General features: G+C 37.3%; 1 protein-coding gene across 1 annotated transcript; it reads left to right on the forward strand.

Moving 5' to 3' along the window:
- The first annotated feature begins 280 nt into the window (after positions 1 to 280).
- Positions 281 to 12,874, forward strand: LOC144023870 (prostacyclin synthase-like). Its single transcript, XM_077529797.1, has 10 exons — positions 281 to 408; positions 484 to 607; positions 1,963 to 2,138; positions 2,606 to 2,749; positions 3,930 to 4,057; positions 6,966 to 7,147; positions 9,653 to 9,797; positions 10,678 to 10,859; positions 12,353 to 12,504; positions 12,579 to 12,874. Exons 1-10 carry the CDS (start codon positions 341 to 343, stop codon positions 12,724 to 12,726), a joined length of 1,449 nt encoding a protein of 482 aa, XP_077385923.1. The 5' UTR covers positions 281 to 340; the 3' UTR covers positions 12,727 to 12,874.
- Positions 12,875 to 13,092: the final 218 nt, after the last annotated feature.

A 13,092-nucleotide genomic window follows, 5' to 3' on the forward strand; every position in this document is an offset into this window, starting at 1 on the left:
AATTAAACGGGGATTTGAATTATCATTTGACCTAAATTTCATGGAGTACTGTAAAAGTAATGTTTAATGTCAATTTGCGTATATTGAACAATTTGAAAAGATGAAAAAAATAAAATAAAAAATAAAAATAAAGTACGAAGTGTAACTCAATCCGATTCGATGGAATCTGAATTTCTGAATTTAGGTCGCTCTGTATTCGTCAGTCATCACGTGATTCGGGCAGCCCCCGGCGCGCGCGGGCGGTTGCCGGAAGTAGTAAGTACCTTTAAAACAAGTGACAGCCGCGGTAGCGAGCGCACACACGCTCCACCGCGACGACAGGGGCAACTTTGCACACGAGATGATCTGGACTGTCTTCCTACTGGTCCAAGCGGTGCTGCTCTACTTCTTCGTCACGCAGAGATCCAGGTTGGTTTTATGTCTAAAGTACCTAACTTGCTCTTCTATGATGTTACAGCGCTCTGATTTGACTTAATGCTTCAGGTCCGAGAGTGACCCACCACTTGACAAAGGCGCTATCCCTTGGTTGGGTCATGCAATTGAATTCGGAAAAGATGCAGCCAAGTTCTTGAATCGAATGAAACAGAAGCATGGCGACATCTTCACAGTGAGTAAATGAACGTTATTTCACACTTGCACTGATTGAACAACTTTTAAGACCTGTAAAACTATTTCATGAGAGCATCTAAATAAAAATGGAAATTTCTCTTTGGTGAAAGTAGTCAATACTGGTGCAGAAGAATCACGATGCCTTTTCTCTCTCTCGTCATAAACAAACAACAAAAATACCAGATAAAAAGTGAAATATAGAAAGAAACTAATTAAATGCATAGGGCAGTATATTGTAATGGTAAGTGAGCATAACAAAAGACTCATGTTGTTTACATGATTATATACAGTCATGTTCAGTTTGGGTTAACTCTTTCATAATAATTTGGGTTTGATGTTGTTTAAATTGCAGCAGAGTAAAATAGTGCTCCATCATAATGAAAGCTATAATGTCTAATATTTTCTTTATCTCAGCTAGTTTTGTGCATGTGCAGTGTATACAAAATATAGAGGATATTTCTACAATTGTACACGTTAAAGAGACATGATTATAATGCATTAATAAATTAATATAATGAAATTAAACGTCACAGTTGCAAAAAAACAAAAAAACAAACAAAACAAAAACAGCCACAAAATTCCACTTATGTATGTTCTGTCATTGATATCTCTCTCTCTTTTTTTTTGTTTGTACACCCAAACTAAGTATGTTTTTTTTTCTTTAATAAATATAAAAAGATTATTTTAAGTCATTTAGCTCTATTGAAAAGCATACTTATACTTAGTTGCTTCCCACCACTTGATGGCCCAATTATTTTTGTCCTACATTGTAAAAAAAAAAAAAAAAAAAAAAAACAGCCACAAAATTCCACTTATGTATGTTCTGTCATTGATATCGCTCTCTTTTTTTTTTTTTTTTGTACACCAAACTTTTTTTTTGTTTTTTGTTTTTTTTAATAAATCTAAAAAGATTATTTTAAGTCATTTAGCGCTATTGAAAAGCATACTTATGCTTAGTTGCTTCCCACCACTTGATGGCCCAATTATTTTTGTCCTACATTGTTGAAAAACAAAACAAAACAAAAGAGACATGAGACATGAGGAAAAACATGAGAATCTTTGTTGTATTGACTTATTCCAGTGAAAGGTAATTATAATATGCTATTATTATACAGTATAACATATGTAACTTGCACAATATGTGCGGCGCATTAATATGGCTTTGTGGCTATAAGATCCTGCTTCTACTTTTAAACTTAGCACATTAAGTCATGTTCACGTATTCAACTTTGACCTTTTTGTTTGAACAACTCTCACCTCAAAGAGTCAAAGAGTTATTCACCTTTGAACATACAAACTTAAGTTCACAATTTCAAAAATACTGACGTTTGACAGCATATTATGCGTGTCCAGGTGCGCGTCGTCGGGCGCTACGTGACCGTGCTGCTGGATCCTCACTCGTACGACTGCGTGATCAACGACAGCGACTCGCTGGACTTCCAGCGCTACGCCGATGTGCTCATGGAGAGGATTTTCAAGCTGCGCCTGCCGCATGTGCAACCCGCTCAAACAAAAGCCTTGATGAAACAGTACGTCCTTGTCTCCTTGCTCCTCCTCCGCCCAAGGGCCTCATCGGGTCATGTCAGGTTTTCATGTTCCTTTCCATTTCTAATCGTTTTGTTTTCTTATAAACACTCCGCTGGGTGTTTACATGTAAAGGACATCTATTTTTAGAGCGTCTGGTTTCGCTATTGCTTACTTTGAGTACACCTGGATGACAGTGAACGCCCATTTACCACGTGGGATACATTCAAGCCCCACCTTGCAGTAGGGGAAAATGAGGGGAAAACACAGATCGATACTTTAGTCGTGTAGAAATGTGCAAAATAAATCCCCATGTTACATTGTCTGAGGGAAAATGTAGGTAGGGCAACGTCAATAGTTGAACTGCGCTATTGTGACATGGAGTAATTACAGTTTTTCACAACCCCATCAATCAGGAGGTCTCGTTCTTGCTCAGCAGTTCACCTGCCTTTGTCCCCTTGAACTTCCGCAGGCACTTCCATGGAATGAATTTGGCCGCCCTTAACGACACCATGAGCAGACACCTGGAGGCCTTGCTGAAAGCCGAGATTCCTCCAAACCAGAAATACTGGAAACAGAAGCAACTCTTCGACTTCTCATACGGCCTTCTCTTCAAGTAAAGTCTTCCCCCTCCCACACGCACACGCCCGCACAATTATCGCTCTGACAAAAGAAGCCTTCATGGAACAAAAAGAAAGGGGGAATGTCCCTGTAATGTAAAAATGATGTTTTGTGAATTTGACACAGCAAACAACCCTGACTAATTTGATTGCAAAAAAATCTGCATTGTATTCAAAACAACTCTCCAAAACATTTCCTCCTTCTCCGTTCTCCCGCCTTCTCGCTATTGTCATGCATGCACTCACAGCTGACAACGAGGCGCTCTAAACCAGCATGAAGCCCAGATCCATGTTGATTCTCATACAACAGCAGTGCGAAGCCATGCGATGGCTGTCAAGTAGGACTTCTTTTTTTTCTTTTCCCCACCTTGCGCTTCTACCTTTCTCACTTCCCACACTCAAGGCCAACAACGAGGCGCTCTAAACCAGCATGAAGCCCAGATCCATGTTGATTCTCATACAACAGCAGTGCGAAGCCACGCGATGGCTGTCAAGCCGGACTTCTTTTTCTTTTCCCCACCTCGCGCTTCTACCTTTCTCACTGACTGCTTGCACTCAAGGCCAACAACGAGGCGCTCTAAAGCAACAACATCCATACAAAGCCCCAATCCCCAATCCTGTTCTTTCCCCTCCTTGTGCTTCGGGCTTCTCCTCCTTATGTGTATGCACTCACTGCTGACAACAAGGCACTCTAAAAAAAATTAACCACACTCAAAAATCAGGAGTGAAAAATAATTGAATTGAGTACTACTGTACATAGCTCTCAGTCTTTGCACATTTGTAGCAATTATGTTGAAACATGTCCAGCATATTGTGCTGTATAAACAAATCTCTGAATTCTTTTTACTGGGTCTTTAAGCTGCAGCTGCTTACATACCAGCCCGTGTTGCTTTATTTGTAAACAGTCCAAGATAAACTTAGGATGACCCCACTGTTTAGCGCGGGCTTGTTTGATGACTCCTTTCCGCTCGCCTGCATCAAAATGGAACTTTGGTGATAAAAGTAAGCATGGAAGGCAAACATGAGGCGTGTGACGTCAAGCCGCGAGGCGTCTGGGACGTGCCCAGATGTGCAAGCACACACCGTTTGAAACGCATTGTTTGCGCCAGTGGAAAAATACCTGAAGTTCAACATCACAAGATTTTTGAATGATCCCAATCTTTTTTTTACGTGCAGGGCGGGATACCTGACGCTCTTCGGAGGGGAACAGAATAATAACAGCGCCGATCCTTCCAGCGTCTACGACGAGTACCGCAAGTTTGACAACCTCCTAACCAAGCTGGCAAGAAGAACCTTGAAGCCAGGTAACGGCTCGTTAACCGCCCACTGGCAATTAAAACGCCTAATGGGAGGTGCCGTCCGCTCCAGCGCATGCTATGACTCATAGTGTGCTCACTCACCTCTTACCTCCACTCTGCTGCCTTGACATCATCACAGCACTTGTTTTGTGATTTCCATGACGAATTTCCAGGATGGATATGATTTACAGTGGTTGCTGATCTAAACCCATCAAAGACAACAATGAGATAAATTCAAGGCTTCGAATTATTTATTTATTTATTTATTTATGTATTTATTTATTTATTTATTTATTTATTTATTTATTATTATAATTATTCATCATTATTGAAAATTATTTTTTAAAGTCAATGGACGCTGCATCACAAATTTAAGATATTTTTTTATTATTATTATATTCACTATTCATTCCGTGACCACGTTCGTAACTCAAAACACTTGTATCTCAAATTATATTTCCTGATTGGAATGAATACAAATGTAACTAAATCATTTTTTAGAATAAGAAATCTAGCACTGTAATATTATTTTAAACACATACAGCAATGACTTGATGAAATAGAATGTAAAGTATTAAACCGTTTTTGCCACATTTTTTGCTTCAGTTTAACTCATTTACTCCCAAAAAACGTATAAATACGTTCTATTTTAAATATTACTATGCCCCCAAAGATGTAATTATACTTTTTGGCTTTGATGCAACCTCTGAACTGAAAAGAATGCGCGAAGCAATGGTAGTTATTATAAAATCGGCCAGCAGATGGCAGCAGAGTATAAGAGATCAAAAAGCTCTTTTCACCACTATTTTAAACAGATTTCTGAATAATGATGAAACTTAGCCATGTTCTAATGCTAATTGATGCAAAATGGAAACAGCTAGAAATACACTTTTTTTTCCCTGATGAAAGAAGAGACTTTAATCTTTCTTTTGGTAGGTTCCATGTTTTTATAGCAATAGGACACAATATGCTATGGGCCTTGCAAAATCAGTCAAAATCCAGTAAAACAGCGAAAATGTCCTGGGAGTGAATGAGTTAAAGGGTATTGTGCTTCTTCTGGTTTGCTTGCTTTTGCCACCTGGGGGCAGTATAATTTAAATATAGAAAGACATGAGACACGAAGAAGAGTTTCACAAGTGAGTTAGTAAATTAGTAAGTTGTTTTTTTCACAAGGTAAATAAGATATGCCTGTGGATGTTGTTATATTGTGAATTAGTATTAAAGGGATACTTGAGTTATTGAACCATTTTCAGCAGTGAAAAGTTAATATTTTGTCCAGAATTAATTTGATAACTACATTATTTTTCAAGTACAATTTGTGCCTTTCAAAAGTAATTTTTCTACTTGCTGTCAACTGATGATATCACCTGTGCTGAGGAAGTCGGTAACGACCAATCATGGCTCACCTGTTTTCTGTGTTTGGTCAGTAAACTGAGCCACGATTGGTCGTTACCTACTTCCTCAGCACAGGTGATGTCATCATCAGTCGGTAGCAAGTAGAAAACTTACTTTCTGAAGGTATTAATTGTTCATCAAAAATAATGAAGTTACCACATTAATTATCGACAAAATATTAACTTTTTTACCGCTGAAAATAGCTCAATGAGTCAAGTATCCCTTTAAGCTAAGTTGTGCAGTTTGGTCATTTGTTTTATGTATACTTTGAGACTAAACTTCTACTGCATATGGCAATAAAACATCTCAATTGTTCATTATGCAAACTGCTGCTTGTTGTGAAGTGACTTGCGTTGAGTCATACAAGCGCTCATATCTAAAGATTTGCTCTCAAGTCAAAGCAAAAAAAAAAAATCATCCAACGAACTTTGTTTTTAGGGGGAAAAAAAATCCTTAGTGTGGTTGTTTGAATCTTAAGGCACCACTGTACATGTAAAAAATTAATTGATGAAAGAAAAAAAAATCATGTTTAGATCACTGATTTGTAACAAAATTATATTTTTAAACCAAGACATCTGCTGTGGGAACCTCACAGAATTTGAGGAAAACTAAAGGGCAGTTCAGAAAATGTGGCTTACGACAGAGAGAAGATTTCAAGATACTTCTTGATTTCATCTTTGTTATATTCACTGACAAGTCTTCGCAAGCTGTCCTGCTGCTTTGATCTCATGTTGTTTACTGTGAGCTCACATAGATATCTGATGCGCTGATTTCATATCAGTGATACGTCAAAAGAAGCCCCTATAACAAGTTTTTCTTTTTTTTTTTTTTTTTATTATAGATAAATCACATGAAAGCACGTTGAGGATAAAATCAAACAATAGCAAGAGAAAAGCTTTAGCCGTACAAAAACACGTCACGTTATAAAATATGCACAGAATAGAATATAAAGGAAAGCTCAATTTTATTTTGGTAATTACATTTAAAAAAAAGTGCAAGTCATAACACAGTGAACTATTTCAGGATTTTTTTTTTAATGATTATAGCTTTACCTCTTACAAACCCCCAAATAAAATATAATAATTTAACATGACAAACAATCAAAATGTTTTTTTTTAATATATAGTTTAGGCTAGGAATTGGCTTTCTATGTGTTTAATGACTGAGAAAAAAATTAACCTCAAATATATGTTCAAACCTGGCTGATATGATTCACATTTTACGATCTTTCTGCTCAGCCTGTCTCCACATATTCACTCAACTTGATTTGCTCTGTGGTGTCATTTTTTTTCTTTTTCCTTCAGTCTGATGTAGTCAGCTTCACAGGGACATCTGCCAATTGTAATATTTTTGCACAGTCATAATATTATTACACAAACGTGCCAGTTACTGTCATATCTTTCACCTCTTATCCTCTGCTGACGTCTCGCCTTTCATTTGTCTTTTGAATCACTGACGTTATGTGACTCACTCACTGATTGGAGATGATTTTTGTTTTATTTTTATTTTTTTTTAACAGAGGAGAAGAAGACAGCCCAGAGTGCTCGCCACAAGTTGTGTGAACTTTTGGCCCCGGCGGGTCAGACGGAGGACTCGGTGTCAAACGCGTGGATTCGCGCCTATAGGCAACTTCTGCAGCAGGAGGGGGCAGACGAGGAGATGCAGAAGCGGGCGGTGCTGCTGCAACTTTGGGCCACTCAGGTGAGCGTGAGCCTCAGGAAGGAACTGTTGTGCGTCTTGTGCCAAGGAAACATTCAAAGACTGGTGGGGATTAGAGAAAGTTGTCTGCTTTATCAAATGAACTTGCTTGAACTTGAATTGCATTATTCCACTTGCCTCCACATGAGGGTACTGTTCACTTGCTATTTTTAAATAGAGGCGGTAAAAGGACTGGTGAAAAGCACTTGGTTTAGGTACAGGTACTTGTGTGAAAAGAAAAAAAATATCCTCAGGATAAGAGTTTCTACTGATTCAACTCTTATACTTATGTAAAAGTAACAAAAAAACACCCCCCCAAAAAAAACATGTACTTATAAAATGTATTAAAATAAGATTTTTACTGTCCGTTATATACAATAGCCGTTTTGCTAACTTTGCACATTTCGTGCTCACAAAATATTTTCCCATTCATTAACTTAAATATACATATTGGTAAGAAAAACAAGTGTCTTACACAACCTCACATGTTGTTGTTGTTGTTGTTGTTTTTAAACCAAGAATCTCAAAAGTTCCCATAGCTAGCTAGCTAAAACCTAGCTAACAATATTAGCTAGCTAAATTTGCTAATAACAATTAGCCAGTGAAATATTTTTTTTTTCTTTTTTTTTTTTTTTTTTAGATTAGATGGAGATTTAAAAAAAAAAATAATTTACACAAATACAAAACACATTACATTACATAGTGGAGTTTTTTTTTTTTTTTAAGTGACAAAAAATGTAATGAGCCTATTTGACAAAGGAGTAGAAATTGCAGCTAACCGTTTTAAAATGTAGGGAGTACAAGTTAAAAGTGTTTAGAAAACTAAATAATCAATGAAGTACAGATACCTGAAAACATCTACTTAGTATTTCTCTCATCATACAGATGGGATTTGTCATCCGTCACTCGAGACAGACAAACAAATGTTAGTGTCATTTTTATCCCTGAATTCTTAACAACACTTTTTTTTTTAATTCAAAGTTCTTCACAACAATCTATTTGAGCTTGAGTGAGTGCCGCTTTGGATGCAAGTTCCACTCGCATTTATCTAAACTCCATTCTGACTCATTCCATCTTGCCTACAGCCCTGCTGGAGGCCTCTTTGTATTCAACGTGTTGATCAGATGTCAACTTGGCCCGACAGGCAGCTTACTCATCATTTTGTTCTGCACTCATCGCTTTCGTTTTATTTCCAACTTTTGAATCACAACTTTGAAGTGACGCTGAGTCACTCTTGAGCGAGTGAGGCATTCACGGGCTTCATTAGAACATGTTATTTTAGTCGTAAAGACCCTTTATTTACACACCAGAAATAGTGTATTCATTTTAAATACTGAGAGTAGGTTGATGAATTTGTCATCGACATGAATTGAATTTGTTATGTACTGTAGTTGTTGGCTTAAAGGGGGGGGAGTATGCGACGTAAAAAAAAAAAAAAAAAAATCCCTTTTGTCATATTTCTTAAAACAGTCATTATTACGGAAGCATGGACTTGCCAATGTGGAGTAAACATTTTTGCATATTTTTGCATAATGCCACATGGTATTGCTTGCACATACGTGAATGGAAAAAAACACTTCTTTTTTTTGTCATTATAGGAAAATATGCTATATTTGAAGCATTTAGTTTACAAGTACGTTCAAACGAACTCACGAGTATGTTCGAATGTACTTGTGAGTATGTTTGAACGTATAAATATATGTTTAGATTCACCCTTCACAGATTCATAAATTCACCATTAATATTGGAGATTTATTACGCTACTGCATATGAAATGAAAAACATTATTAAATAATTGATTTTAATTCAATTAAATATTACTGATTTTATCAATCTTGAATGTTCAATATGCGAAATGTCTATGACGTTGAACACATTTTTTTATTTTTTTTTCTCCTTTTTCTGGGTGACATATTTCAAGATCTGCTCATAATGCATTTCCTTGAAAATGAACATTTCTGTTTAACTGGGTTTGAGCCTATTCACAAAATTACTTTTTGCTGTTAGTGGAAGTCACCCTGAAAAAAAATATATATAAAACTCAAGTCATAAAACCTAGTTCAACAATATGAGTGAAAACTAATAACGTAAAAACTAATAATGTATTAGTCTTGTAAATTATGTAAAAAATTGTTGGAGCGCACTGTATTTTCATCACATCTTCATTACTGGACCTTATACACTTTAGTAAAAATATATGCAGACAGCTGCTAGGCAACCTCAGATTTCAAATGATTTTCCTTGTTTACTTAAACCATTTCTGCACTTGCCAAAATTACACAATCCACAGAGGAGACTCTCACAAAAGAAGTATAATCTGTTTTTTTTAGTGGCGTGTTTTGATTGAAGAGTTTTCCTCTTTTTTTTTTTTTTTTTTTTTTGTTGTTGCATGTCACATTGTGTTCCTATTTGCCTTTGCCAAACAAGCACCTGTGCTGTCGCTACGCAACAGCAGAGTGAGACAAAAAGGACAAGCGTGGTCACTGTCCTCTTTTTGTTTGCTCGCAGGGCAACGTCGGCCCCGCCGCCTTTTGGCTTTTGGCATTCTTGTTGACAAATCCCGAAGCGATGAGTGCTGTGCGGAGCGAATTCAAGCAGATGGAAACATCAGACGCATCCCTTCTCCACTCGCGTGGAAACGCTCCCGTCTTCGGTAGGTGAATGGCGACTGGGATTTTGAGTTAACTGATGGCCATCTGGAGTTTAAGTTTTCCTCAAGCTGGGCTCTGACAATACTAGTGATAGACCGATATGGCTTTTTCAAGGCCGATACTGATACCGATTATTAGTAGTCAAGGAGAACGATAACCGATATTTCAAGCCGATATTTATTTGCTGTAGAAGAGAAAATATTAGTGTAAAAATTAAAAAGTACTTTTTCTTTTCAATTTTAAACGATATTGGCAGCTTTGTTTAAAAATTATATTTAAAAAAAATTGCAGGGAGTTTCAACATTTCTTTTTTTTTTTTTTTTTTTTTTTTTTACTTTTTTTTTAATTCTTAAAAATAAAACATGTAGGGAATTCCCAGTGTCAGCATCCTTATTTATAAAGTGGAAATTGAAATAGATCCATAAATGAAAAGTTCCTGTATTTCACTGTGCAAAAAAATGAACGCAAACGTAGCAAATTTGGGGTTTTCATCAGGATTCATAAAAAGTTTCAAAAGATTTTTGCAGAAGGTGAACAAATTGTCAGAATGTGTTCAAAATACCCGCTTTATTGGCTTTCAGATTGGTCAAAAGGCCGATACCGATATTTGTCAAACTGCCAAATATCGGCACCGATAATCGGCCCGGCCGATAATCGGTCTATCCCTAGACAATACAGCCACAAAACATAGCAATTACCTCAAAAATCCATCTTGTTCAAAACATAAAGATGTACAATCAAATAAAAGAGGCATTATGTAAGAGCATAGAATTAGAATAACATTAGAATTGTAAATTTGAGAACCTCTGCTTTTTAACGCAAAGAATAAGGCCACACTGAAAAATAAAAGCACTCAATCATAATTCTTCTTTCTCTCCCTAGACAGTGCCTTGGAAGAGACGCTCAGACTCACCGCTGCCCCCTTCATCACCAGGGAGGTAGTGCATGGGAAGACCATTCAAATGGCTAATGGTCAAGTGTACCATCTGCGAAAAGGAGACCGGGTGTGCTTGTTCCCGTTCACCAGCCCTCAAATGGACCCTGAGATTTACCCAGAGCCGCAGGTGAGTGTTCCCGTTGCTAGTGTAATTGTCCCCACTCCATCCAAACCTTTGTTGACAGCACACAGCAATTTGCGGGGGCATAGAGACTGAGCCCTACCGTGAATTGTGGAAAACGGCAAATAATTGGCGCCTCCTAAAAAGGTTCTTGGTCTTTTATATTAGTGATTTCAACCATAAATGTACCACAAACTGAAACCAAAGCAGTTTTATATTACAATTATTATAATGATTTGTTTTCCAAAAACGCCACTGAAGTTCACGCTGCATGCACATCAACAAAACCTCAGTAGCAATTAGGGATGTAACGATATCCAAATATCACATTATGATATAATCACAATATGAAGGTCATGATACAATAATTATCACAATATTGTGGGGAGGTTGGCGATACTAAAAAAAAGGTCACAATATTGTAAAAATAAATAGCTCTAACTAATAATAATAATGATAATAATAATGATAATAATAATAATAATATACTTAATATTGAGGCACTTACATGCTAATGCTAGCTCCACATATTGACTAAGTTCACAATCTTATGTTCCGCTTCATCTGACCATTAGCGTGGATTTGAAACATACAAGGGCCAAAACATCCCTTGTGAAAATGGAACTGCACTAAAAAAAAAAAATAAAACTAGCCACCAGAGGGTGCTAGAACTGCACAAATTGAAATCAACCCGACTTTTTTTTTTTTTTTTTTTAAGATATGCTGCTTTTAATATCGTGACATGACGAGTTTTGATGCAATTACGGTGACATTCACCATTCCTGGTTTTAATTAAAGTCAACTCCCCAAACAAATCTTGACAATAATATGTTCTATACACCCCCACTAGTCTAAATGCGGTATTCTGGTTAATATTGCGTTAGTGGAATATGAGTTTAAGCAGCAAAATCCAGCAGTTTTTATCAATATCAGAAGGCGGCCATTTTGCCACTTGCTGTCGAGTGAAAATGACATCACAGTTGCCCAGGTAAACAACCGATCACAGCTCAGCTTGAGAAAACAGGTGAGCTGTGATTGGTCGTTGTCTGAGCCCTGAAGTGAGCTGTGATGTCATCTTTAGTCGACAGCAGGTGGCAAAATGGCCGCTCCCTGGGATGGATAAAAACGGCTGGATTTTGCTGAATAACTCATATTCTACAAAAGTAGTATTTATCAAAATGTCATGTTTAGCCTAGTGAAGTCACATATAACATTTTATTGTTACTTCATTGTGTTTGGACCACTTGGGAGTATATGTAGCATGAGCATTTGCATGGGTGGAGGTGTGATTAACTCCTCCACAAATCTGACCGTTTCCCCCCCAATAAGAGGTCAGCTGCGCGCCTCTGAGGGATTAGCATAGCACTGAAACAAAATCACCGCTAATTAGCGTGGGAAGGACATCGCAAGGTCACTTTAAAACTTGTACTGACGCGCACGTTGAAGGGGATTTGTGTCAACAAATCCGACGCATCACAACTCTGAAAATGTGTTTGCAGAAGTTCCAGTTTGACCGCTTCCTGAATAAAGACGGATCGGCTAAAAGGGATTTTTACAAAGGAGGCAGAAGGCTGAAATATTACACCATGCCGTGGGGCGCGGGGACCAATGGCTGTGTGGGAAAGCAGTTTGCCATCAATACCATCAGACAGTGAGTGTGCTGGACCTGCCATTATCCGAGTCTGGAACCCACTTTTGTGTCTTTTTCTTTATCTCCTCCTTCAGGTTTGTGTACTTGGTGCTGGATATGGATTTGGAATTGTGTGACATAAATGCTCCGATGCCGGAGATAGACACCAGCCGTTACGGATTCGGGATGCTCCAACCAAAAGGAGACTTGATGGTGCGCATTAAAGCCAGGAAGATTGACTAGATCTTTGCAGTTTGTTCTTTTGTCTGTAAATGTTATCATATACACGCATACACCATAATGTGTCAAAACACCTTTTATACTTTTGTATTTTGTATTTATAAAGTGAAGTTCAGAATTATTTTATTTAAAAATAAATAAATGTGAAGTACTCTGTTTTTGTCTTTTGTGTTGGTGTGGTGAGCACTTAAAAGCTTATTTTGTGAAATTGTTCTGATACTACTTTTCTATACCAGAGACATATTGTGACAACTTAGCAAAAACAATTAATTGCGCTTTCACGATGACAGAGCATCATTATTCCAGTTTAAGTGCAATCATTTTTGTTTGGTAGTGTGCAAAGATTTTGCCAATGTAAAATACTGTATG

Source organism: Festucalex cinctus, chromosome 8 (genome assembly GCF_051991245.1).
Source record: "Festucalex cinctus isolate MCC-2025b chromosome 8, RoL_Fcin_1.0, whole genome shotgun sequence".
NCBI classification, from domain to species: Eukaryota; Metazoa; Chordata; class Actinopteri; order Syngnathiformes; family Syngnathidae; genus Festucalex; species Festucalex cinctus.

Bases quoted from the DNA above. Each gene is read 5' to 3' on its own strand.
- LOC144023870 (XM_077529797.1), top strand. From the start codon at position 341: ATGATCTGGACTGTCTTCCTACTGGTCCAAGCGGTGCTGCTCTACTTC. The intron at 608-1,962 runs GTGAGTAAATGA...ATGCGTGTCCAG, and splicing joins AGCATGGCGACATCTTCACA to GTGCGCGTCGTCGGGCGCTA. The intron at 7,148-9,652 runs GTGAGCGTGAGC...GTTTGCTCGCAG, and splicing joins TGCAACTTTGGGCCACTCAG to GGCAACGTCGGCCCCGCCGC.